This window comes from Salmo trutta, chromosome 31 (assembly GCF_901001165.1).
Source record: "Salmo trutta chromosome 31, fSalTru1.1, whole genome shotgun sequence".
Taxonomy (NCBI): Eukaryota; Metazoa; Chordata; class Actinopteri; order Salmoniformes; family Salmonidae; genus Salmo; species Salmo trutta.
Window position 1 is genome coordinate 39,524,657 of NC_042987.1, and position 27,416 is coordinate 39,552,072.

At 42.0% G+C, this 27,416-nt stretch overlaps 1 protein-coding gene across 2 annotated transcripts in view; it reads right to left on the reverse strand.

Annotated features, from left to right (window-relative positions):
- Positions 1-27,416, reverse strand: part of LOC115170189 (netrin-G1-like) — a 182,153-nt gene that overhangs the window by 118,063 nt on the left and 36,674 nt on the right. For both annotated transcript variants that reach the window (XM_029726557.1, XM_029726556.1), the window contains exon 3: positions 4,614-5,257. In XM_029726557.1, coding sequence (XP_029582417.1) covers positions 4,614-5,257 — 644 coding nt within the window. The remainder of the gene's footprint in view (positions 1-4,613; positions 5,258-27,416) is intronic.

Here is a 27,416-nt window from a genome sequence, read left to right on the forward strand (position 1 = left end):
AATAAAAAAATAAAAAAGGTGAAATAAAAAAAATTAAAAAAAGTCATGACCATTGAGTTGAGAGCTATCAGCATTTCCGTAGCAGTACACCTGCATCCAAATACTTCAGTTATTGTGATATCCACTTAAACAGCAAACAAGCTAATCTAAAGGTAGAAACTTTCTTCCTTTGGTAGATAGTGTTGTAGACGTTCTCAGAACAGGATAGACATTCTGAGTTCTGTGATAACTTCTTCTCCTGTCAGTATGTAGCAAAGACCTGGAGAAGGTTGGTAGATCTCTCTCTCTCTCTCTCTCTCTCTCTCTCTCTCTCTCTCTCTCTCTCTCTCTCTCTCTCTCTCTCTCTCTCTCTCTCTCTCTCTCTCTCTCTCTCTCTCTCAACTTCTTGTAAAAAATTGAATTTGATACCCAAGGGCTAGGATGGGGAAATTGTGAAAAATATTTTTTCCCCTCCCATCGCACCTCAACTGAGCTATCTAATGAGAGGCAGAATGAACTATCTGCTGGAGATGGGGCTAGGAGGCAGGGTAGTAGAGTCTGCAATGTAAAAACCCAGCAGTGTAGGTTTACCAAACTGGTGTAAATATGAATGGATAATGTATGAGTTTCTGAATATCAATATGACTGAATAATGTATGACTTTGAGTGTCTTAGAAGGGGATGCTTGCATGTTAGGATCACATGGGCTTATCAGAGATTCTAAGGACATGAACTAAGCTAACAGATGACAGAAATGACGGAAATATAAATGTAGATTTTATATCATCCACCTTGTGGTGTACTGTTCTGTTTTCAACAAAAAACTCTTCAGGAAGGAACTTATGATGTAGAACATCTCTCTGCCTTGAAACACATTAACAGTTAAATAAGGTTTGCAACCTTGTAGATGGAAAACTACACACTCTTCTTTAGACAAGCAAAGTCAATGAATGTGGAGTTACATCGACCCAACAGCCCTATTGAGTTACAGCGACCCAACAGCCTAGCCCTGTGGAGTTACAGTGACCCAACAGCCTAGCCCTGTGGAGTTACAGCGACCCAACAGCCTAGCCCTGTGGCGTTACAGCAACCCAACAGCCTAGCCCTGTGGAGTTACAGCGACCCAACAGCCTAGCCCTGTGGAGTTACAGCGACCCAACAGCCTAGCCCTGTGGAGTTACAGCGACCCAACAGCCTAGCCCTGTGGAGTTACAGCAACACTCGAGAGGACAGTGATGCGTCAGTCCCCTCAGTGAAGTGTCAGTCCCCTCAGTGATGCGTTAGTCCCCTCAGTGATGTGTCAGTCCCCTCAGTGATGTGTCAGTCCCCTCAGTGATGTGTCAGTCCCCTCAGTGATGCGTCAGTCCCCTCAGTGATGCGTCAGTCCCCTCAGTGATGCGTTAGTCCCCTCAGTGATGTGTCAGTCCCCTCAGTGATGCGTCAGTCCCCTCAGTGAAGTGTCAGTCCCCTCAGTGATGCGTTAGTCCCCTCAGTGATGTGTCAGTCCCCTCAGTGATGTGTCAGTCCCCTCAGTGATGTGTCAGTCCCCTCAGTGATGCGTCAGTCCCCTCAGTGATGCGTCAGTCCCCTCAGTGATGCGTCAGTCCCCTCAGTGATGCGTCAGTCCCCTCAGTGATGCGTCAGTCCCCTCAGTGATGCGTCAGTCCCTTCAGTAAAGTGTCAGTCCCCTCAGTGATGCGTCAGTCCCCTCAGTGATGCGTCAGTCCCCTCAGTAAAGTGTCAGTCCCCTCAGTGATGTGTCAGTCCCCTCAGTGATGCGTCAGTCCCCTCAGTGATGTGTCAGTCCCCTCAGTGATGTGTCAGTCCCCTCAGTGATGCGTCAGTCCCCTCAGTGATGTGTCAATCCCCTCAGTGATGTGTCAGTCCCCTCAGTGATGCGTCAGTCCCCTCAGTGATGTGTCAGTCCCCTCAGTGATGTGTCAGTCCCCTCAGTAATGCGTCAGTCCCCTCAGTGATGTGTCAGTCCCCTCAGTAATGCGTCAGTCCCCTCAGTGATGCGTCATTCCCCTCAGTGTAGATCTAAAAACCCACAGGCAACAGTACAACACCCTATAATACCTTATTTTTGTTCTGTCTGCTCCAGTAATGTTGAAGTAGACAGGATGAATGCTCTAGTAATGTTGAAGTAGACAGGATGAATGCTCCAGTAATGTTGAAGTAGAGAGACATAATGTTGAAGCAGAGAGGAGGAATGTTGAAATAGAGAGGAGGAATGTTGAAGCAGAGAGGAGGAATGTTGAAATAGAGAGGAGGAATGTTGAAGCAGAGAGGAGGAATGTTGAAGCAGAGAGGAGGAATGTTGAAGCAGAGAGGAGGAATGTTGAAGTAGAGAGGAGGAATGTTGAAATAGAGAGGAGGAATGTTGAAGCAGAGAGGAGGAATGTTGAAGCAGAGAGGAGGAATGTTGAAGTAGAGAGGAGGAATGTTGAAGCAGAGAGGAGGAATGTTGAAGTAGAGAGGAGGAATGTTGAAATAGAGAGGAGGAATGTTGAAGCAGAGAGGAGGAATGTTGAAGCAGAGAGGAGGAATGTTGAAGTAGAGAGGAGGAATGTTGAAGCAGAGAGGAGGAATGTTGAAGCAGAGAGGAGGAATGTTGAAGTAGAGAGGAGGAATGTTGAAATAGAGAGGAGGAATGTTGAAGTAGAGAGGAGGAATGTTGAAATAGAGAGGAGGAATGTTGAAGCAGAGAGGAGGAATGTTGAAGTAGAGAGGAGGAATGTTGAAGTAGAGAGGAGGAATGTTGAAGCAGAGAGGAGGAATGTTGAAGTAGAGAGGAGGAATGTTGAAATAGAGAGGAGGAATGTTGAAGCAGAGAGGAGGAATGTTGAAGCAGAGAGGAGGAATGTTGAAATAGAGAGGAGGAATGTTGAAGTAGAGAGGAGGAATGTTGAAGCAGAGAGGAGGAATGTTGAAGTAGAGAGGAGGAATGTTGAAGCAGAGAGGAGGAATGTTGAAGTAGAGAGGAGGAATGTTGAAGCAGAGAGGAGGAATGTTGAAGCAGAGAGGAGGAATGTTGAAGTAGAGAGGAGGAATGTTGAAGCAGAGAGGAGGAATGTTGAAGCAGAGAGGAGGAATGTTGAAATAGAGAGGAGGAATGTTGAAGTAGAGAGAAGGAATGTTGAAGTAGAGAGGAGGAATGTTGAAGTAGAGAGGAGGAATGTTGAAGTAGAGAGGAGTAATGTTGAAATAGAGAGGAGGAATGCTCAAGTACTGTTATCTCCTATAGGTTCTCTGAGAGGATTTACTTCCCCAGTGGTAACTATTTACTAAGCAGACAACACTCGTAATGACCAGATTCGTCTCCTCCCAATTACCTAACATTCTAATTGTTCTAATCTCCCATTCCAAGCCGACTGACGGAATTCTAATTTGGAAACAAACTGTTCCAACTCACCCAGGCCCAATCAGACGAGTCATTACTGAGCCTAGTTATCCTCATATAAACCAACTATACATACATACACACACCCATGCACACACATTCACGCACACACACACACACACACACACACACCACTCTCATTCAGGGAACAGCTGTGGAGTGTGTTTATGATCCACAGGTGGTTCATTATGCATCTATGGGGCTATAAAATAATATATCTGTTATGTTTTATCATCTCTCTAAACCGTTGGGAATCTCCTGATGAAACAATGATCAAAATATTTTATCAGACGTTAAGGCTTGCTGGGGGGTGGATGTCAAATGTAAATTTAAAGATGGATGTCAAATTTAAGCCTGGGCTTAGTCCTAAATGGCACTCTATTCCCTATATAGCGCACTACGTAGTGAATATGGTGTAATTTGGGACGTACACCTGTTAATTACAGGGGTCATAGCCGTGTGTCCAGGCCCTGTCCTATCCCTTATTAGAATGCGACAGAGCATTCAGCTCATACAAAATGAATCAAAACTAATATGATTTTAACAGAAAGGACGAGGCGAAGCGTTAAGGGGTTTTACTCTGCCCAAAATCTGTCCACGAAAATAAAAGTGAGGAATTTTTTGAACGGAGGTCAATGAGAGAGTGTCGAATTTGGTCAACAAAAATGTAATTTTTTTATTTTTTTATTGCTAATTTGCTATTTGAGGCTTATTTGATGGAATAGAAGTGTCATAATGGTTAGGTTGTTACAAATGCACTGATATAAGTGGACACACATGGCATTTTCGTCAACTTTGAAAATACTACTTTATATCAGAGTTGCTCACGCGTATCTGGCCTCTCATTGTTTAGAATGGTCCCACCTGATCTCGCCATCTCCCGTATGCCTTCCATCTTTGAGGAAATGTCTATTGTTAGGGTGGTCACTCGACTATCTTATCAATATAATAGATCATCTTTGATTTTCATTTGAATATTGAAGGGATCATTTGGAATTGTGGCAATGAGGCCCTTTGTCTACTTCCCCAGAGTCAGATGAACTTGTGGATACCATTCTTATGTCTCTGTGTCCAGTATGAAGGAAGTTAGAGGTAGTTTCGCGAGCCAATGCTAACTAGCGTTAGCACAATGACTGGTAGTCTATAGGTATCTGCTAGCATGCTAGAGAGATATAACACACCTGTGTAAAGGGATATCAAGACTGAATAAAGATAAAAGCAACTCTCTCACCTTCCTTGCACCTTGATGTCAGAGATGGCGTAGAAGTATCTGGACAAGTTGTTTTCATCTACCATGGTGGACCCGGTGGCCGGTTTCAGCAGCCGTATCCTCAGGTCCGTCACAGTGAAGAAGTCCCGGAGGTTCCTGGTGGTGTCCAGTTGACCGTACAGCGACGCCATGTTGTACAGCTGCAGCCCGGCGAACAGCGCAAACCGGTCCTTGATCTCGAAGCGGACTGTTTTATCGTACTTCCACACGTAGCCACGGGAGTAGTCCTCGGTGCAGATAATGTCGAGGAGGGTTCGCTGTGTCAGCTCGTTGACCGTCTTGGGGTCCATGGTAAATGCGTCGAGGCAGTCGGTAGCGTAAAACTGGTAAGGGATCCAGGTTTTACCGTAGTCTAGCGATTTCTCCAGAAGCATCTGCTCAGGGCGGCCGGACTCAAAGGTGATGACAATGTCATCGGTCAACTCGATGGTCTTGTTCCAGGACAGCGTGATGTTGACCTCCAAGGGTTTGGGGTACTTCTTCCAGGAACTGGACTGCCAGAAGGTTGTTGGGTTACGACCCTCGAAATCGAACATGAGCTCCGAAGGGTGAGCTAATTCATCTGTGGAGGCGTCACACTCGTTGTTGCACATGTAAGGGTTTTCCTGTGGGGGGGGGGGGATAGAGGTAGAGAACACAGGTTGAAACCTTAGACATTATCCGGTATCAACATATCTGCAATCTATTCTGGACTGACAGGGACTCATTTAGGGACTCATTCACACACACACTTTAATCATCAAATCACTAGTGATGTCACCTACTGCTGGTGGAGAACAGTGGAACTACACCATATTTCAATCCTGCTACATACGCAGTAAAATAATGTCCTGTATTCAATCCACCACTGTCCTTTACTTAGTAATATACTGTCCTGTATTCTATCCACCACTGTCCTTTACTTAGTAATATACTGTCCTGTATTCTATCCACCAGTCTGGTCGGTCTCTAGTCGACTCTACCACCCAAATTGCCTGTGTGATTTATATTCCTGCTGTTCCTCTAGTGTAGATGGGAGAGGAATCCTCAATGACTTTCTCTTATGAAACACACTGCTGAGAAATATACATATTTCTGCCTGCTCAACCGAACCCTAACACGACTCTCTCTGTGTGCATGTGTGTGTGTGTGTGTGTGTGTTGTGTGTGCTACCTGTGTTTGTGTGTGTGTGTGTGTGTGCTACCTGTGTGTGTGTGTGTGCTACCTGTGTGTGTGTGCTACCTGTGTGTGTGTGTGTGTGTGTGTGTGTGTGTGTGTGTGTGTGTGTGTGTGTGTGTGTGTGCATGAAAGAGTGTTTTAAACACACTCATATTGACATTCATCTCACCTCTACTCTATACAACATTGAGGCCAGCTGCAGATGAGATTTTGATCAGCTATAAACGTCTAGTAAAGCCTGTCATAATTTCAAAATGCTAATGCTGGCTATTTAAAAAAAAAACGTAAACAGTATTTGTCATTCTTCTTGTGGCAGTATGATTATGAAGTTATGATAAATCCAACACATTTCAAACCATTCTTCATGTTTAACAAGAGGCATGTTCACTGCATCACAGAATACTGATAACGCTGCACTAATATTGAACTCATCGAGCACCAGCACAGGTCTGACTGCCTATTCATTCACAATGTATGACTCGGCATCCTGTATTTCAAACGGTTACGTTTGGACTTGTGTACATTTCATTACCTTGCGAGATGAGAGGCAAGATTCTACTACGTATATAGGATCCTATCTAGCCAGTCAGTTAGTCATTTATATCGCCAGACTTCGTTGGTGTTTCATCAGGAACATGTCACCAGGCCTCTGCTCCTACAGATGTTAGATAAGGATAAGGACTACCTGATAAGGACTACCTGATAAGGACTACCTGATAAGGCTGAACATGTCTGAGGAGCCCTGGGTCAGCAAGGTTTGCTGACTGAGGTAAGTGGTTGTGTTTCCATGACTACCACCTAATAGGTGTTGGGTGATACCATTCTGAAATCAAATCAAATCAAATCAAATGTATTTATATAGCCCTTCTTATATCAGCTGATGTCACAAAGTGCTGTTACACAGAAACCCCCAGCCTAAAACCCCCAAACAGCAAGCAATGCAGGTGTAGAAGCACGGTGGCTAGGGGGAAAAACTCCCTAGAAATGCCAGAACCTAGGATGAAACCTAGAGAGGAACCAGGCTATGAGGGGTGGCCAGTCCTCTTCTGGCTGTGCCAGGTGGAGATTATAACAGAGCATGGCCAAGATGTTCAAACGTTCATAGATGACCAGCATGGTCAAATAATAATAATCACAGTGGTTGTCGAGGGTGCAACAGGTCAGCTTTCTCAGGAGTAAATGTCAGTTGGCTATTCATAGCCGATCATTCAGAGTATCTCTTATTCTTACTAGAGAGAGTTACAGTATATTGAGACATGAGGGAGAGATGGAAGGAAGGGACTGGTGGCAGGAGAGGAAAGAGAGAGATAATAGAAAACAAATTATGTTGAACCAGGGGGGCAGAGATAGTCAGAGGAGAGAGAGAATGTGACAGACAGTAGAGAGATGGTGGGAGAGAGACAGTCAGAGGGATGTGAGAGACAGTAGAGAGATGGAGGGAGAGAGAGACAGGGAGGTCATGGGGAAAGAATGGATGTAATATTGTACACTGTAGGTAGTTGTTGGTGGTTCAGGAACAGTATTTTAACACCTATAGCTAATCTCTTGGCAGTAGCACTGTAGACTACTTTATCACTGACCTCAACCCAGAGTCTCTCAGAGTGTTCACTGTCAGCCCACTGACACCCCTATCAGACCACATCAAAATCACAGTCTACTTGAACATATCAATATTCAAATCATGAGGCATCAAAGCCTAAAGGAACTGAATAATATTAAGAAATTCTGTGGATTGAAGGAAGTAGTGTTGAAACCTATCAAAAACAATTAGGCAACAACAAAATCCCTTTTAGACAACTTTGTGGACAAAACATTTCACTGTAATAGTGAAGGTGTAAACATGGCAGTAGCAAACCTAAACAGTATATTTGGGACTTGATCAGGAAACTAGGCTTATGTCGCACGTCACTACTTCACAGGAGAATGTTCAAACGTAAACTTTAAAAAATAACATTTTGTTAAAGCAGAAATACCTTTTGAAACGTGTGAACTTTCATGTGCTTTAATAACAAACTTGTATGCCATCTATAAATATGAATAAAATTGTTTAATTACGAGCCTGGTTGGTTTAGCTACGGGCCTGGTTGGTTTACCCATGAGTTTGGATTGGTCAGCCATACGCTTCTGTCTATAACATGAACTGGTCTGTGCAGGTAATCCTTTCTAACGCTGCTTTAGTAGAACTACATACTAAAACTCCATAAGCGTTGCTCTCCACTTTCTGGAGGACTGAGTTTTTAAATCAGTGAAATTAGATTATGATAACTAAGGAGATGGAGAAAATTCTGCCGTTTGATTTCAAATTTGCGGACAAAGTCGAAAAGAGAACACACAGAAGGCTTTTGTATAAAACATCTGTCTCTGGATTACATCTTCAAAACTAAGGGCAACCATGACATCAGTGACAGAGAAGGAGAAGAGTCCATTCATGTATACGGGTAAGATGATCTAGCTAAATACATTTTCAGATATTAAACGTTTTTAATTTTGTCAGAAGGTAGTTTTAATTTCAATTTAAAGTGCATTGTTAGCTAGCTCGATAATGTTAGCTGGCTGGCTGGCTAGCTAGCTAACGTTACGTGTATGATCTGTGTAGTAGTATTATTCGTATCTCAGAGGCATTTTCATTGTTAGTTAAAGCCTTGTGATAGCTAGCTAACATTTTACCTGGTTGGTTAGCTACATGCAGATTCATGCGGGGTAGTAACGTTATGAGTTGGGATTTTGGTTAATTGTTTAGCTAGCTAGCTACATGTCTAAACAAAATAATCCACTTTTCAAGTAACCATTTCAATAGAATGTTGTCACTGCTACAACTGTCAATAGCAGTAGCTGGTAATTTCGCTCTGGCTATCTACTCCGATTTCAGAGCACTCTCGTGTCTGAGTATGCCAGAGCGCAGAATAACTGACAAATTTACGAACGCTCAACACCCTTGAATATGGCCGGTGTTAGTAAACGTTGACAAAAAAAATGAATTAAATTGTTGCCAGCAGAACAGTTTCAGTCACCAATGCTCTCAATAACATAAAAACTTCCTAACCAGCTCTGTTAGGGCGATTAAAATGGTCAGAGTGAGCTGTTTTCTCATTTGTGTCTGGAAGTAGCTAGCAAGCTAGCCAATGTTAGCCAGTTAGCTTAGGTGCTTGACTGCTGTTGTTAGGTCAGAACACTAGGATCAACCCAACTCCTCGGCCAGAGCGTCCAGTGTGCGTTCTGAACGCTCTGAGAGAGAAACGCTCTGAATTTACGAGCGGACAATCTGACAACGTTCTGCGTTTACGAATATCCAGAGCGCACTCTGGCACTCCAGATTAAATTTACAAACAAACCCATAGTATAAACCAGCCTTTAGTCTTGACATCTTTGGTTGTTTAGAGGTTACACGTTTATCAACTTTCAAAGCAGAATTACTCTGCCATTGTTCCTCAAATGTAGTGTATGATATACAATTTTCTAGCGCTTAGTCTCTACTTTTACGCAATGTAAAAAACACAATTAAAAATGTTGCTACATAAGACTCAATCGAGCCGGTCGGTCACATTTGACGTCTCATGTTCCCTATCGAATCAAAGAAATTCAATCAGAAAACATAAGAAAATTAACAACAACGACAAATGGTTTGATGAAGAAAAAAAAAAAACTAAGAAAGAAATTGAGAAACCTATCCAATTAGAAACATAGAGACCCAGAAAACCTGAACTATTATGAATCACTAAAACAATACAGAAATACACTATGGGAAAAAAAAGGAACAGCACGTCAGCAATCAGCTGCATGTAATTGAAGAATCCATAGACTCTAACCACTTCTGGGAAAATTGTAAAATACTAAACAAACTACAACAGGAAGAGTTATCTATACAAAATGGAGATGTATGGGTAAACCACTTCTCCAATCTTTTTGGCCCTATAACAAAGAAAAAACAGCGAAAACCTATATAATATCAAATACCATTCTTAGAATCATCTATTTAAGCATACCAGAACCCACTGGATTCTCCAATTACATTGAATGAACTACAGGACAAAATACAAACCCTCCAACCCAAAAAGGCTCTTGGTGTTGATGGTCCCTAAATGAAATTATAAAATATACAGACAACAAATTCAAATTGGCTACACTTAAACTCTTTGACATCATCATTGGCTCTGGCATCTTCCCCAAGACTTGGAACCAAGGACTGATCACCCCAATCCACAAAGGTGGAGACAAATTTGACCCCAATAACTACCGTGGATATGCGTCAACAGCAACCTTTGGATAATTCTCTGCATTATCATTAACAGCAGACTCGTACATTTCCTCAGTGAAAACAATGTATAGAGCAAATGTTTAATTAGCTTTTTACCTAATTACCATTTGACAGACCACATATTCACCATGCACACCATAATTGAAAAAGAAACAAACAATAGGCAAAGTCTTCTCATGCTTTGTTGATAGTTGTTGGTAGCATTGCTAGGCATCCTTGCTCGCACACACTTTTTAAGTTCAGCCCACAAATTTTCTATGGGATTGAGGTCAGGGCTTTGTGATGGCCACTCCAATACCTTGACTTTGTTGTCCTTAAGCCATTTTGCCACAACTTTGGAAGTATGCTTGGGGTCATTGTCGATTTGGGAGACCCATTTGCGACCAAGCTTTAACATCCTGACTGATGTCTTGAGATGTTGCTTCAATATATCCACATAATTATCCACCCTCATGATGCCATCTATTTTGTGAAGTGCACCAGTCCCTCCTGCAGGAAAGCACCCCCACAATATGATGCTGCCACCCTCGTACTTCACGGTTGGGATGGTGTTCTTCAGCTTGCAAATCTCCCCCTTTTTCCTCCAAACATAACAATAGTCATTATGTCCAAAAAGTTCTACTTTTGTTTCATCAGACCAGAGGACATTTCTCCAAAAAGTATGATCTTTGTCCCATGTGCAATTGGCTTCTTTATGGCGGATTTGGAGCAGTGGCTTCTTCCTTGCTGAGCGGCCTTTCAGGATATGTCGATATAGGACTTGTTTTACTGTGGATATAGATACTTTTGTACCTGTTTCCTCCAGCATCTTCACAAGGTCCTTTGCTGTTGTTCTGGGATTGATTTGCACTTTTCGCACAAAAGTACGTTCATCTCTAGGAGACAGAACGACACTCCTTCCTGAGCAGCATGACGGCTGCATGGTCCCATGGTGTTCACACTTGCATAATATTGTTTGTACAGTTGAACGTGTTACCTTCATGCGGTTGGAACTTGCTCCCAAGGATGGACCAGACTTGTGGAGGTCTACTATTTTTTCTGAGGTATTGGCAGATCTCTTTTGATTTCCCCATGATGTCAAGGAAAGAGGCAGTGAGTTTGAAGGTAGGCCTTGTAATACATACCCAGGTACACCTCCAATTGACCCAAATCATGTAAATTAGCCTATCAGAAGCTTCTAAAGCCATGACATAATTTTCTGGAATTTTCCAAGCTGTTTAAAGGAACAGTCAACTTAGTGTATGTAAACTTCTGACACACTGGAATTGTGATACAGTGAATTATAAGTGAAATAATCTGTCTGTAAACAATTGTTGTAAAAATGACTTGTGTCATGCACAAAGTAGATGTCCTAACCGACTTGCCAAAGCTATAGTTAGTGGAGTGGTTGAAAAACAAGTTTTAATGACTCCAACCTAAGTGTATGTAAACTTCCGACTTCATCTGTATTTATTTCCACAGGGCTCCTGGGGTGAGACAGGGATGCAGCTTAAGCCCCACCCTCTTCAACATCTATATCAATGAATTGGCAAGGGCACTAGAAAAGTCTGCAGCACCCGGCCTCACCCTACTAGAATCTGAAGTCAAATATCTACTGTTTGCCGATGATCTGGTGCTTCTGTCCCCATCAAAGGAGGGCCTATAGCAGCACCTAGATATTCTGCACAGATTCTGTCAGACCTGTGGCTTGGCAGTAAATCTCAGTAGGGCAAAAAATAACTCTATTCCAAAAAAGGTCCAGTTGCCAGGACCACAAATTCAAATTACATCTAGACACCATTGCCCGAGAGCACACAAAAAACTATACATACCTCGGCCTAAACATCAGCGCCACAGTTAACTTCCACAAAGCTGTGAACGATCTGAGAGACAAGGCAAGAAGGGCATTCTATGCCATCAAAAGGAACATAAAATTTGACATACAAATTAGGATCTGACTAAAATACTTGAATCAGTTATAGAACCCATTGCCCTTTATGGTTGTGAGGTCTGCAGTCTGCTCACCAACCAAGAATTCACAAAATGGGACAAACACCAAATTGAGACTCTGCAGTGTAGAACGTAGAACACCAAATAGTGTATGCAGAGCAGAATTAGGCCGATACCCGCTAATTACCAAAATCCAGAAAAGGGCTGTTAAATTCTACAACCACCAAAAAGGAAGTGATTCCAAAACCTTCCATAACAAATCCATCACCTACAGAGAGATGAACCTGGAGAAGAGTCCCCTAAGCAAGCTGGTCATTGGGCTCTGTTTACCAACACAAACAGACCCCACAGAGCCAAAGGAAAGCAACACAATTTGTATTTAGTAATTTATTTTATATTTAACATTTATTTAACTAGGCAAGTCAGTTAAGAACACATTCTTATTTACAATGACAGCCTACCCCGGCCAAACCCACCCTAACATGGACAAGGCTGGGCCAACTGTGCACAGCCCTATGGGACTCCCGATGACAGCCGGTTGTGACTCAGGATCGAACCCGGGATAGAAGCGTCTGTAGTGACACTTCTAGCACTGCGATGCAGTCCCTTAGACCGCTGCACCACTTGATACCCCAACCAAATCATGAGAAAACAAAAATATAATTACTTGACACATTGGAAAGAAAAACAGAACAAACTAGAATGCTATTTGGCCCTAAACAGACACACAGTGGCAGAATACCTGACCACTGTAACCGACCCAGATTTAAGGAAAGCTTTGACTATGTACAGACTCAGTGAGCATAGTCTTGCTATTGAGAAAGGCTGCTGTAGGCAGACCTGGCTCTCAAGATAAGACAGGCTATGTGCACACTGCCCACAAAATGAGGTGGAAACTGAGCTGTATGACCATATTAGAGAAAGAAATTTCCCTCAGATTACACAGATCCAAAAATAATTCAAAATCAAACCCAATGTTGATAAACTCACATAACTACTGGGTGAAATACCACAGGGTGCCATCACAGCAGCAAGATGATTTGTGAAGGTAACCAGTGAAGAACAAACACCATTGTAAATACAACCCATATTTATGTTGATTTATTTTCCCTTTTGTACTTTAACTATTTGCACACCGTTCCAACACTGTATAAAGACATAATATGACATTTGAAATGTCTTTATTCTTTTGAACTTCTGTATGTGTAATGTTCACTGTTAATTTTTACTGTTTATTTCACTTTTGTTTGTTATCAATTTCACTTGCTTTGACAATGTCAACATATGTTTCCCATGCCAATAAAGCCCTTGAATTGAATTGAGAGAAAGCTTCCATTATGTGTGAGACAGCTTCCATTATGTGAGAGAGAGAGAGCGAGATGTTGATGAGAAGCTCCTCTTATATTTATATTTCATTTGATGTCATACCAGACCCTGGGATGACTGCTGTTCTGAGACGTAAACTGTGTGCTTTTGTGTGTGTGTAATTGTGTGTGGTGTGTGCAGAGACGTAACTGCTGCTTCCCAGATACTGAGCCTCATTCACAAACAAAAATAAATACCAAAATGCTGTGTCCATGCTTAATGAAAAAAATATATGTTTCCCCTCTAGAGCAAGAGAGACCAGAGACCTTCCCGTCATCTACTGTGAAACTCCGGATGTTAAATTGAATCTATTATTTCTGTTATTCAATTCAATTCAAATGGCGTTATTGGCATGGGAAAAGTAAGTTTACATTGCCAAAAGCAAGTGAAATAGGTAATAAACAAAAGTGAAATAAACAATATATATTTTTTACACATTTCAAATGTCATATTATGTCTATATACAGTGTTGTAACGATGTGCAAATAGTTCATGTACAAAAGGGAAAATGAATAAACAATTATTTACAAAGTATTTACAGTGGTGTTTTGTTCTTCACTGGTTGCCCTTTTCTTGTGGCAACAAGTTTAAAAAGATTGCTGCTGTGATGGCACACTGTCGTATTTCACCCAATAGATCAAAATTTGATACGCTTTTTCAAATTCTTTGTGGGTCTCTGTAATCTGAGGGAAATATGTGACCGACTGACTCAATTCGGTCTTATGTAGCAACATTTGAAATTGTGTATTTTACATTGGATAAAAGTAGAGACTCAGAGCTAGAAAATGGTTGTTACATCTGCCCCTGCCACGCCCTCTACTTCTCATCATGTGTCTCCCTAACCTGCCGCCACTCCCCAAGTGCTTTCTCCCTCTCTCTCTCTGTGTGGGTGTATCTGATTATGAGAGTGGAGACAGGTGTGTTAGAGTCAGAGCAGATCCCCACCAGCTGCAACCTGTTCCATAATCAATACCTCTACAAATACTCAGCCCTGCCACTTCCACGCTGCCAGATCGTAGCCTCTGCTCATTCCGTCTGCTCTGACTCTGGTCTCTGTCTCCAGTCCCTCGTCTTGTCAGCCCTGGACCCATGCCCAAGCTGGTGGGGATGTGCTCTGACTCTAGCACTGCCCCTACTCCCTTTGCCCCGGCCACAACCGCAACCTCAGTTCCTGGTTCGCTGCTACCCGCCCGAGCTCCCCCTGGCCTGCACCCCACCCCACACCCCACTTTTCAATAAATACCTTGGTTACCTTATCCCTGTCTCCTCGTCTGAGTCTGAACTTGGGTTCACCTGCTCCACGTAACAGTACGATCTGGCCCAAGCAGACTTAGATCCTCTCCACCCAACCCTCGCCGGCCAAGGCGCCCTGCTCGAGCAACATGACCAAGCCCTGAAATCCCTTCTGTAGCACGTCAAGGAGTTTTCACAGAGCCTTTCTGACCTGCAGGACTGAAACTTCGCCCAGAACTCACAACCAGCCCCTAGTCCTTCTCCTCTGCCCCATAAGCCGTTTGTTCCGGCTGCCGAGCGTTACAATGGCAACCTCGGAACTTGCAGAGCCTTTTTGGTACAATGTTCACTAGTATTCGATCAACAGCCCTACTCTTTTGCTAGCGAACAGGCCAAGATTTCCTTACTGATTGGCTGCCGACGTGGAGCAGCGCACTCCCGTCTGCTCCGCCTCAGTTCCTGGTTCCCTGCTACCCGCCCGTGCTCCCCCTGGCCTGGATGCTCTGGGATGCTGGCCTTCTAGGCAGAGATGCAAAGAAAAAGCCATATCTCAGACTGGCCAATAAAAAGAAAAGATTAAGATGGGCAAAAGACTGCAGACACTGGACAGAGGAACTCTGCCTAGAAGGCCAGCATCCCGGAGGCGCCTCTTCATTGTTGACATTGAGACTTGTGTTTTGCGGGTACTATTTAATGAAGCTGCCAGTTGAGGGCCTCCCACTCCTTTCTATTCAGGTTAGAGCCAGTTTGCGCTGTTCTGTGATGGGAGTAGTACACAACGCTGTACGAGATCTTCAGTTTCTTGGCAATTTCTCGCATGGAATAGCCTTCATTTCTCAGAACAAGAATAGACTGACGAGTTTCAGAAGAAAGTACTTTTTTTCTGGCCATTTTGAGCCTGTAATCGAACCCACAAATGCTGATGCTCCAGATACTCAACTAGTCTAAAGAAAGCCAGTTGTATTGCCTCTTTAATCAGCACAACAGTTTTCAGCTGTGCTAACATAATTGCAAAAGGGTTTTCCTAATGATCAGTTAGCCTTTTAAAATTATAAATTGGATCATCCTTGGAAATTGCTCCCAATGATGAAACAGACTTGTGGAGGTCTACAACTTTTTTCTGAGGTCTTGGCTGATTTCTTTTGATTTTCCCATGATGTCAAGGATAGAGGCACTGAGATTGAAGTTAGGCCTTGAAATACATCCACAGGTACACCTCTAATTGACTCAAAGTAGGTCAATTAGCCTATCAGAAGCTTCTAAAGCCATGACATAATTTTCTGGAATTTTCCAAGCTTTTTTAAGGCACAGTCAACAACAACACGGTGTATGTAAACTTCTGACCCACTGGAATTGTCATGGCCAAACCGACTTGCCAAAACTATAGTTTGTTAACAAGACATTTGTGGAGTGGTTGAAAAACAAGTTTTAATAATGACTCCAATCTAAGTGTATGTAAGCTTCCGAATTCAACTGTACAAGTTTGATATTAAGGCACAAGAAAGTTCACATGTTCCAAAAGGCATTTCTACCAAGAACACATTTTGATGTTTACGTTCAAATGGCGCTCCTGTGAAGTAGTGACGTGCGATATACGCCTAGACTCCTGAAACGAGTCACATATGTGTCTCTAATATTTACATTTGGCAGGAGGTTAGGAAGTGCAGCTCAATTTCCACCTCATTTCGTGGGGAGTGTGCACTGTCATCTCTTGAGAGCCAGGTCTGCCTATGGAGGCCTCTCTAGCAAGGCTATGCTAACTAAGTCTGTACATACTCAAAGCTTTCCTTAAGTTTTGGTAAGTCACAGTATTCTGCCACTGTGTACTCTCTGTTTAGGGTCAAAAAGCATTTTAATTTGCTCTGTTTTTTTGTTAATTCTTTCCAATGTTTCAAGAACATTATCTTTTAGTTCTCATGATTTGGTTGGGTCTAATTCTGCTGCTGTTCTATAACTGAAGTCTTTTTTTAACGGATCGTAATTGGTATGTCGAATTTGATGTTCCTTTTGATGGCGTGGAAGGCCCTTCTTGACTTGTTTCTCAGATCGTTCACAGCTTTGTGGAAGTTACCTGTGACACTGATATTTAGGCTGAGGTGTGTATTTTATTTTATTTTTCTGTAGGGCAACTGTGTCTAGATGGAATTTGTATTTGTGGACCTGGCAAATTGACCTTTTTTGGAAGACCATCATTTTTGTCTTACTGAGATTTACTGGCAGGACCCAGGTCTGACAGAATCTGTGCAGAAGATGTAGGTGCTTATGTAGGCCCTCCTTGGTTGGGTACAGAGGCATCTGATCATCAGCAGTAGACATTTGATGTCTAGTAGGGTGAGGCCGGGTGCTGTAGACTGTTCTAGTGTCCTCGCCAATTCGTTGATATTTATGTTGAAGAGGGTGGGGCTTAAGCTGCATCCCTGTCTCACCCCACGGCCCCACGTTTTTTGCCAATTTGAACCGCACACTTGTTGTTTGTGTACATGGATTTTATAATGTCGTATGTTTTACCCCAACACCGCTTTCCATTAATGTGTATAGCAGACCATCATGCCGAATTGAGTCAAAATACTTTTTGAAATCAACAAAGCATGAGAGGACTATGCCTCTGTTTTGGTTTGTTTGTTAGTCAATTAGGGTGCGCAAGGTGAATACATGGTCTGTCGTACCATAATTTGGAAAAAAGCCAATTTGACATTTGCTCAGTACATTGTTTTCACTGAGGAAATGTATGAGTCTACTGTTAATGCAGAGCATTTTCCCAAGGTTGCTGTTGACACATATCCCACAGTAGTTATTGGGGTCAAATTTGTCTCCACTTTTGTGGATTGGGGTGATCAGTCCTTGGTTCCAAATACTGGGGAAGTTCCCAGAGCTGAGGATGATGTCAAAGAGTATAGCCAATTGGAATTTGTGGTCTGTATATTTTATCATTTCATTTAGGATATCATCAGCACCACAGGCCTTTTTGGGTTGGAGGGTTTGTATTTTGTCCTGTAATTCATTCAATGTAATTGGAGAATCCAGTGGATTCTGGTAGTCTTTAATAGTTGATTCTAAGATTTGTGTTTGATCATGTATGTTTTTGCTGTTCTTTGTTATAGGGCCAAAAATATTGGAGAAGTGGTTTACCCATACATCTCCGTTAGGATAGATAACTCTGTGTTGTTGTTTGTTTAGTGTTTTCCAATTTTCCCAGAAGTGGTTAGTCTGATTTATCACACGCTGTTCCATCTTTTTTCATAGTGTATTTCTGTATTGTTTTAGTGACTCACCATAGTGAAGACTCAGGTTTTCTTGGTCTCTATGTTTTTGGTTTGATAGGTTTCTCAATTTCTTTCTTAGGTTTTTCTTCATCAAACCATTTGTCATTGTTGTTAATTTCCTTATGGTTGTCTGCTTGACATTTATAGATTTTAGAATGAAGCTGAGAGGTCAAAAATACTGTTCAGGTTTTCTACTGAATAGTTTACACCTTCACTATCACAGGGGAACGTTTTGTCCAGGAAGTTGTCTAACAGGGATTGCATTTGTTGTTGCCTAATTGTTTTTTGGTAGGTTTCTATAATACTTTCCTTCCATCTATAGAATTTGTTCATTTGGCTTTGATGCCTCATGATGAAGTACTGCTCTGTTCAAGTAGACTGTGATTTTGCTGTGATCTGATAGGGGTGTCAGTGGGCTGACTGTGAATGCTCTGAGAATTTCTGAGTTGAGGTCAGTGATAAATTAGTCTACAGTAAAACTGCTAAGAGGTGAGCTATAGGTGTACCTACCATAGGAGTCCCCTCGAAGCCTACCACTGACTATGTCGTGTCTTTAGTATCCTTAATGTGACATGCTATTTTATCAAATCAATTACCTAACGTTTAATTGATTATGTGATTGAATTAAATCATGCAACAATTAACTCATTAATAACCTGGGGCACCACAGAGAAGTTTTTTTAAGGAGTTCCGTCTTCCGAATTAACTCTTAGAGATCTAAAGATCACTTACATTTCAGTCATCAGTAATTAATTATTCTTTCCCTTCTATCGGTCTCATCTGAACGTCGTAAAATTCTTGGTTCTCTGCACGAACCCTAGTTTCCATAATGAATCAGCAATATACAAATTGGCTTCATTATTTATTGACTAACTAACTAAATAATCACAAAGAATAACATAACAAACAAACAATAGATATTGGTTACTAACAATGATAGGAAAGTCCCTAGTGGGCTAAGCTACATGTTTCCTAGTCTTCTGAACCATTCCAGACGTCCGGCTTACCATGGGTCTCTTTGGTATGAAATGTACATTTCATTTTATTAATTTCAGAGAAAATGGCGGTTCCATGACGCTGACGTAATGTCTATGCTAAACGTGGGTGTGGCCACTGACTAGTTAATCTTTCTATGAAAATCCATGCTCTCATTTAGAAGGTTAACATCACATTACATCTTTTCACAAATAGTTTCATGTTTAATCACATATGTTTCACAATTTTTAGATGTAAACCTGACAGCTGAGAAATGTACACTTTAAGAGATACCGTTATGTGTGTTTCCTGTCCTTCATGAGATCACCAAATGAAACACACTCATCATAACTGTCCCTTAAGTGTCCACGGACCATTCCCACATTTTCAAAAGTAGAAATATTGTTTAATATTATATATTAATAATATATATAATAATAATATAATTATATTAAATATATCCATTTTGGGGATTTAGGATTTTGGCCAAGTCTAGTCCTTTTTCCTCTCTCTCCCTCAATACTGCATGTCCAAAGGGGAGAGGGTCCCTTCCAGGAATTTACGACCTGTGGAGAGAAAGAGAGAGAGGGAGAGGGGACTATGATCCTACCCCCAGGGTACGTCATGATAACTATGTACATACCCAGAATGCGATAGAGCTTGCGACCTGTTTTTGTTGGTTATGTTGTCGTAGTCGTGTCTATGAGGATATATGGGGGAGGGTATGCTGTCACCTCTAGGTAGGTGTTTGTCCCAGTGTGTGCTGAGGGTGTCAGGTTATTGTCCAGTGCTGGCATTTATGTCGCCACAGAGTAGTACATGAGTCTGGGCCTGGAAATGATAGATCTCCCCCTCTAGGATGGAGAAGCTGTGTTCATTAAAGTATGGGGATTCTAGCATGGGGGGGGGGGGGTGATATAGTTAGCACACAGGAGGACATCTTTCTCTGTTGCGAAAATTTCCTTTTGAATTTCTAGCCAAATGTAAAATGGTTGCCTTTAAGGTTAGAGAGCTGGTAGTCCCATTCAACAAACTACCAGGAGTAAAACAGGGTGTCACGGTTGTCGTAGAGAGGAGTGGACCAAAGTGCAGCGTGTGTGTCGTTCCACATTTTATTTATACTGTGAAACTATGCAATACATAAATACATTTTATGACAAAAACAACAAACCATGACGCAGAGGTGAAACATACCCTACTCAAAATTAATCTCCCACAAGCCCAGGTGGGACAAACACCAACTTAAATATGACCTCCAATTAGAGACAACGATGACCAGCTGCCTCTAATTGGAGATCATCGCAAACAAAGCCCAACATAGAAATACAAAAACTAGAACCCAACATAGAAATACAAACCTAGAACATAACAACATAGAAAAACTCAACTAGAAACCCACCCTGTCACGCCCTGACCTACTCTACCATTGAAAATAACAGCTTACCATGGTCAGGACGTGACACAGGGAAGGGACTCAGGGAGTATGCTAATTTGGTATATTGAGTTAGGTCTGCTCTATACCAAATTAGCATAGCCCCTGAGTCCCTTCCCTGTTTTACTCCTGGTAGTTTGGTGGATGGGACTACCAGCTCTCTAACCTAAAAGGCAACCAGTTGGTCCATCTCCTCTATACCATGTTTGGTGTTGGATGACAATGTCTGTATTTCTGATTTCTTTAGTGAAATCTAGGTTCCTGCTCTTTAGGCCAAAGGCAGATGACCTCAGGCCTTGGATATTCCAGGATGAGATAGTGAAGGCTTTGTGTTCCATAAAGTGTCCAATGTTGTGTGGTTTGGCCTCAGACCAGTAAGTGGGCCAGCATCCCGGAGTCGCCTCTTCAAAGTTGACGTTTAGACTGGTGTTTTGCGGGTACTATTTAATGAAGCTGCCAGTTGAGGACTTGCGAAGCGTCTGTTTCTCAAACTAGACACTCTAATGTACTTGTCCTCTTGCACCGGGGCCTCCCACTCATCTTTCTATTCTGGTTAGAGCCAGTTTGTGCTGTTCTGTGATGGGAGTGGTACACCGTGTTGTATGAGATCTTCAGTTTCTTGGCAATTTCTCACATGGAATAGCCTTCATTTCTCAGAACAAGAATAGACTGACTCGTTTCAGAAGAAAGTTATTTGTTTCTGGCCATTTTGAACCTGTAATCAAACCCACAAATGCTGATGCTCCAGATACTCAACTAGTCTAAAGAAGGACAGTTTTATTGTCACGTCCTGACCAGTAATAGGGGTTATTTGTTATTGTAGTTTGGTCAGGACGTGGCAGAGGGTATTTGTTTTATGTGGTTCGGGGTGGTGGTTTGTTTAGTAGGGTATTTGATTTATGTATTCCGGGGGGTTTTAGGCACTGTTCTATGATAGTGTATTTCTATGTTCTGTCTAGTCTTTTGTATTTCTATGTTTTGTTAATTGGGGTTGGACTCTCAATTGGAGGCAGGTGTTTTCTAGTTGCCTCTGATTGAGAGTCCTATATATAGGTATGTGTTTGTTGAAGTACTTTGTGGGAGATTATGCTGTGTATAGCTTTGTGCCTTACCAGCCTGTGATTAGTCATTGTGTTTTCTTTGTGTTTGTTTTGGTTCTCCTTCTTGTCCGTTTATAATAAAGATGAGTGCACATTTCCCTGCTGCATTTTGGTCTAAATCCGACGACAACCGTTACATTTATTGCTTCCTTAATCAGTACAACAGTTTCAGCTGTGCTAACATAATTGCAAAAGGGTTTTCTAATGATCAATTAGCCTTTTAAAATTATAAACTTGGATTAGCTAACACAACGTGCCATTGGAACACAGGAGTGATGGTTGCTGGTTGCCTATGTAGATATGCCATTAAAAAAAATCTGCCGTTTCCAGAAACAATAGTCATTTTAACAATGTCGACACTGTATTTCTGATCAATTTGATGTTATTTTAATGGACAAAAAAAATTGCTTTTCTTTCAAAAACAAGGACATTTCTAAGTGACCCCAAACTTTTGAACGGTTGTGTATGTCCTTGTAAAGGGGCACTTAATTGCTAATAGAGCTGACCAGTTATTCGAACTTCTGATCTGGGTTTAGTTCTTATCTCCATTTGAGGTAATTCTACTAACTGCATTCTAACCAGCCTATCTGGTCTAGGATCAGGGAGACATGCTGGCTGCATACTGTAGGTGACGCAGTTACTTGAACAGAAAGGTGGTGGGTCGAGGCAGTTCGCGGCTAATGATGATGTCATGAACTCGCTGAAGCCAACAGGTTCAATCTAATCCAGTGGTCACCAACCAGTCGATCGCAATCGAATGGTGGATCTTCAAGGCATTCCTAGTCGATCACCAAACATTTCTGCAGAAAGTCAACGATAAAGCCTTGTGCTCCTATTTGTTTTTCAATTTGTCTTGGTCTGTTGGCGGTAGGTGCACTTCCGATTCAGAAGCACTGTGCACTGGGTAGGCAAATTGTTCCCATTTAGAGCCATTTAATTTGTCTGAAGGGACAAACTTTGACTACCTGGTGGACCAGGAGAGCTAAATCAAGTGTGCCTACTGCATTGGCCAATCAGATAGCTCAAATCACCATGCCTACAGGTTCCATGACCCCACAGCAAAGTGTGATACTAGCCTAGGTGAGATTTCAAAACTTTTAAAACCATGACCAGAAAGAAAACTGTCATAGAGTACTGCAAAGAGCTGCTGTTTTCATGAGTGAGTTCATGTTTAAGTTTTTAATTCAGCACTGTCAACATTTGTTTTTAATCAACACTTTTACAAAACGTAAAACACACTTCTCCCTACTTCCACTCGCGCTACAACCAGCACTGCAGCTGCAATGCATGAAGTAGTCGTGTATCGATAGCTGCCAGTGATAAAAATGCAGGCCTATCAAGGAATGTTTCACGTTCTCTGGTCATATGAAGAACATGAATTTGTACATGAGGTAGAAATAATGTGGTGCTACTGGAGTTTGGCCATCAGGTGGAAAACAGTGTCCCCTCTCTCTGGTCAGTCTCACGGTTTACCCCCTCTTTTTGGTCAGTCTCAACGGAGGAAAGGAGAGAGCAGGGAACGTGAGAGGTGGACCCTTCTCTGCTCTCTCCCGCCACTGAAACTGACTAACAGATGCAGGTACCATCAGTCCGGTAAATTAATTATTCCAATTCATGCTCAGCTGTGCCTCGAAAGTGATACAACTGATCTATTTTGTTATCAAAGCTCGAGTTTTGAAATATAATATGGTTTGAGAAGAACAATACTGAAAGGCCAATATGCTGTGATAATGTACAGTGTTAGACCAAAAGCACAAACCTCATTCCTACAGAACAATGTTTGAACTCCGAAAGTGATTGTGACTCAGAAAAGGTTAGTGACCACTGATGTAATCCAATATGAAGTCATCACAGTGAGAGAGAGAGAGATCCAGGAAGGTGTCCATCTTAACATCAGTCATTTCCACTAATTGCTTGATGCCAGCTTCATTAGAAAACACTGAGGGAATCTCATCAGATGACCAATGGCATGGCAATAAATTCTAGCAGTATTATCTGGAACACATATATGACACACGACACGACAGCAGATTAGTACTCGGTGGTATTTTCTTTTTAGGTTTATGGCTGGCGTAAGTACAGACTTTAACCCTGGCACAATGACATTTTGTAGTCCCTAACTAAACACTCAAACCTGTGTGTCTTGTGTGAGTGTGTGTACGTGTTTGTGTCAGTGCGCGCGTGCGTGTGTGTGTGTAGACTCCAGTTGACGTGATTCCTGACAGACAGGGGATGTGGTCGAGGAGATAAACTCACTGGCCAATGACAGGCCAGCGTGATGGATGGGTGAAGGCATTTCAACCAATCTGTTTGTCTGACAGATCTTCTGGACTCAGAGCCCAGATCACAGATTGAACGCAACTCACCACCACTGTCACGTCCTGACCTTAGAAAGCTGTTATTTTCTATGGTAGAGTAGGTCAGGGCGTGACAGGGGTTTTTCTAGTTTAGTTTTTCTATGTTGTCAGGTTCTAGTTTTGTATTTCTATGTTGGGTTTTGTTTGGGATGATCTCCAATTAGAGGCAGCTGGTCCTCGTTGTCTCTAATTGGAGATCATACGTAAGTAGGTTTTTTTTCCACCTGGGTTTGTGGGAGATTGTTTTTGAGTATGTGTATGTTAACTCTTCGTCACGGTTTGTTTTTGTTTATTCAGTTTATTTATATGTATTGCATAGTTTCACAGTGTAAATAAAATGTGGAACGACACACACGCTGCACTTTGGTCCGCTCCTTCCTACGACAGCCGTGACAACCATTATCTCACCTTACCTAATATCTCTCATCTTACTCTCTCTCTCTCTCTCACACACTCAAACACACACACACACACACACACACACACACTCCAACGAAGCACCTTGATCAAATTAGCCATCTCTATTTGTCCAACATGACAACTGCTTATGATTAATATTTGAAGCGTCGTTTGATCAGCAAAATAAAATCCTGTAACTAAAGGAAGGGTTAATGAAGGCTTTTGTTGGGCCTTAAATGTGTTAAATTAAAGAAATGCTATTGTCACATGCTTGGTAAACAACAGGTGTAGACTAACAGTGAAATGCTGACTTAAGGGTCCTTTTTCAATAATGCAGAGAGAGAGAGAGACATAGAGAAAGAGAGACAGAGACATAGAGAAAGAGAGACAGAGACATAGAGAGAGAGAGATGGAGACAGAGAAAGTGTCACGTCCTGACCAGTAAAGGGGGTTATTTGTTATTGTAGTTTGGTCAGGGCGTGGCAGGGGGTGTTTGTTTTATGTGTTTTGGGGTTTATGTTCTATGTTAGTATATTTCTATGTTTGTTCTAGTATGTCTATTTCTATGTTTAAGTTTCTTGGGTTGACCTTCAATTGGAGGCAGCTGTCCCTCGTTTCCTCTAATTGAAGGTCCTATTTAGTAGGGGTGTTTTTTCCTGTGTTTTGTGGGTGGTTGTTTCCTGTTTTGTGTATGTTGCACCTGACGGGACTGTTTACGGTCGTTTTGTTGTTTGTTTGATTTTGAGTTAAAATAAAGTAAATATGAGCACGTCACACGCTGCGTCTTGGTCCCCATTAGGCGACCCTCATTACAGAAAGAGACAAAATAAAAACTGAAATAGAGTGGCACAAGAATACATATAGAGTGAATAACGAATAACAATAATGAGTAAAAACAGGAAATATAGAGTGAACAACAAATAACAATAACGAGTAAAAACAGGAAATACAGAGTGAATAACGAGTAAAAACAGGAAATACAGAGGGAATAACGAGTAAAAACAGGAAATATAGACTGAATAACGAATAACAATAACGAGTAAAAACAGGAAATACAGAGGAAGGAATATATCATCGTCCTCGGGACCTTTTCAAACGTCCGAAATTGACAGCTGTTTCTAGTTTCTAGTAAATAATAATATGATGAATAATAACTATAATAATATAATTAATTATAACAATGTAATGAATAATAACTATAATAATGTAATGAACAATAATTCTAATAATATAATGAATAACAATATAATAATATAATTAGGGGGTGCTGATATACCTGTTGCTGTCCCAGCGTCCTGAGCTTGGTGAAGAGCTTGGTCCTGAGCTTGGTGATGACCTTGGTGATGAGCTTGGTCCTGAGCTTGGCGATGAGCTTGGCGATGAGCTTGGGGACGAGCTTGTTTCTGAGCTTGGTGATGAGCTTGGCAATTAGCTTGGTGATGAGCTTGTTCCTGTGCTTGGTGATAAGCTTGGTGATGAGCTTGTTGATGAGCTTGTTCCTGAGCTTGGTGATGAGCTTGTTCCTGAGCTTGGTGATGAGCTTGGCGATAAGCTTGGTGATGAGCTTGTTTCTGCGCTTGTTCCTGAGCTTGGTGATGAGCTTGGTGATGAGCTTGGTGATGAGCTTGGCGATTAGCTTGGTGATGAGCTTGTTTCTGCGCTTGTTCCTGAGTTTGGTGATGAGCTTGGCGATGAGCTTGGTGATGAGCTTGTTCCTGAGCTTGGTGATGAGCTTGTTCCTGAGCTTGGCGATGAGCTTGGCGATAAGCATGTTGATGAGCTTGTTTCTGAGCTTGGTGATGAGCTTGGTGATGAGCTTGGTCCTGAGCTTGGTCCTGAGCTTGGTCCTGAGCTTGGTGATGAGCTTGTTCCTGAGCTTGGTGATGAGCTTGGAGGGCAATATGGTGTTAAATGTTGAACTGTAGTCTATGAACAGCATTCTTACATAAGTCTTCCCTTTGTCCAGGTGGCTGAGGGCAGTGTGTGACATTGTGACACCTTTGTGTCACCTGTGGATCTGTTTGTGCGATATGCAAATTAGAGTGGGCCCAGGGTGTCTGGGATGATGGTGTTGATGTGAGCCATGACCAGCCTTTCCAAGCATGTCATGGCTATGGGAAACAGGAAAGGGCCTTCCCCAAACTGTTGCCATAACGTCGGAAGCACAAAATGTGTCTAGACTGTAATTTTATGCTGTAGCGTAAAGATTTCCCTTCACTGGAACTAAGGGGCATAGTCCGATCCATGAAAAACAGCCCCAGACCATTATTCCTCCTCCATCAAACTTTACAGTTGTCACTATGCGTTCGGGCAGGTAGCGTTCTCCTGGCATCCTCCGAATCATATCAAATCAAGCTTGATTTATAAAGCACATTTCAGACATGTAATGCAACGCAATTTGCTTTACAGGGAAAAAAAATATAGAAAAACAAATGAAAATAAAAAGCTTGAAATATTTACTACACAACAAACATAAGATTAAAAACACTAAATAATGACACAAGCTGAACAACTAAAATCACCCTGAGGAAAAGCAAAGCTAAAAATATGTATACAGTTTCAGCCCCCCTCAGGTTCTCTGGCAGGCTATTCCAGAGGCTGGGGGCATAATAACTACAGCGGGGGAAAAAAGTATTTGATCCCCTGCTGATTTTGTATGTTTGCCCACTGAGAAAGAAATGATCAGTCTATAATTTTAATGTTAGGTTTATTTGAACAGTGAGAGACAGAATAATAACACAAATATTGAGAAAAACGCATGTCAAAAATGTTATAAATTGATTTACATTTTAATGAGGGAAATAAGTATTTGACCCCCTCTAAATCAGAAAGATTTCTGGCTCCCAGGTGTCTGTTATACAGGTACGAGCTGAGATTAGGAGCACACTCTTAAAGGGAGTGCTCCTAACCGCAGCTTATTACCTGTATAAAAGACACCTGTCCACAGAAGCAATCAATCAATCAGATTCCAAACTCTCCACCATGGCCAAGACCAAAGAGCTCTCCAAGGATGTCAGGGACAAGATTGTAGACCTACACAAGGCTGGAATGGGCTACAAGGCCATCGCCAAGCAGCTTGGTGAGAAGGTGACAACATTTGGTGCGATTATTCGCAAACGGAAGAAACACAAAAGAACTGTCAATATCCCTCGGCCTGGGGCTCCATGCAAAATCTCACCTTGTGGAGTTGCAATGATCATGAGAACGGTGAGGAATCAGCCCAGAACTACACGGGAGGATCTTGTCAATGATCTCAAGGCAGCTGGGACCATAGTCACCAAGAAAACAATTGGTAACA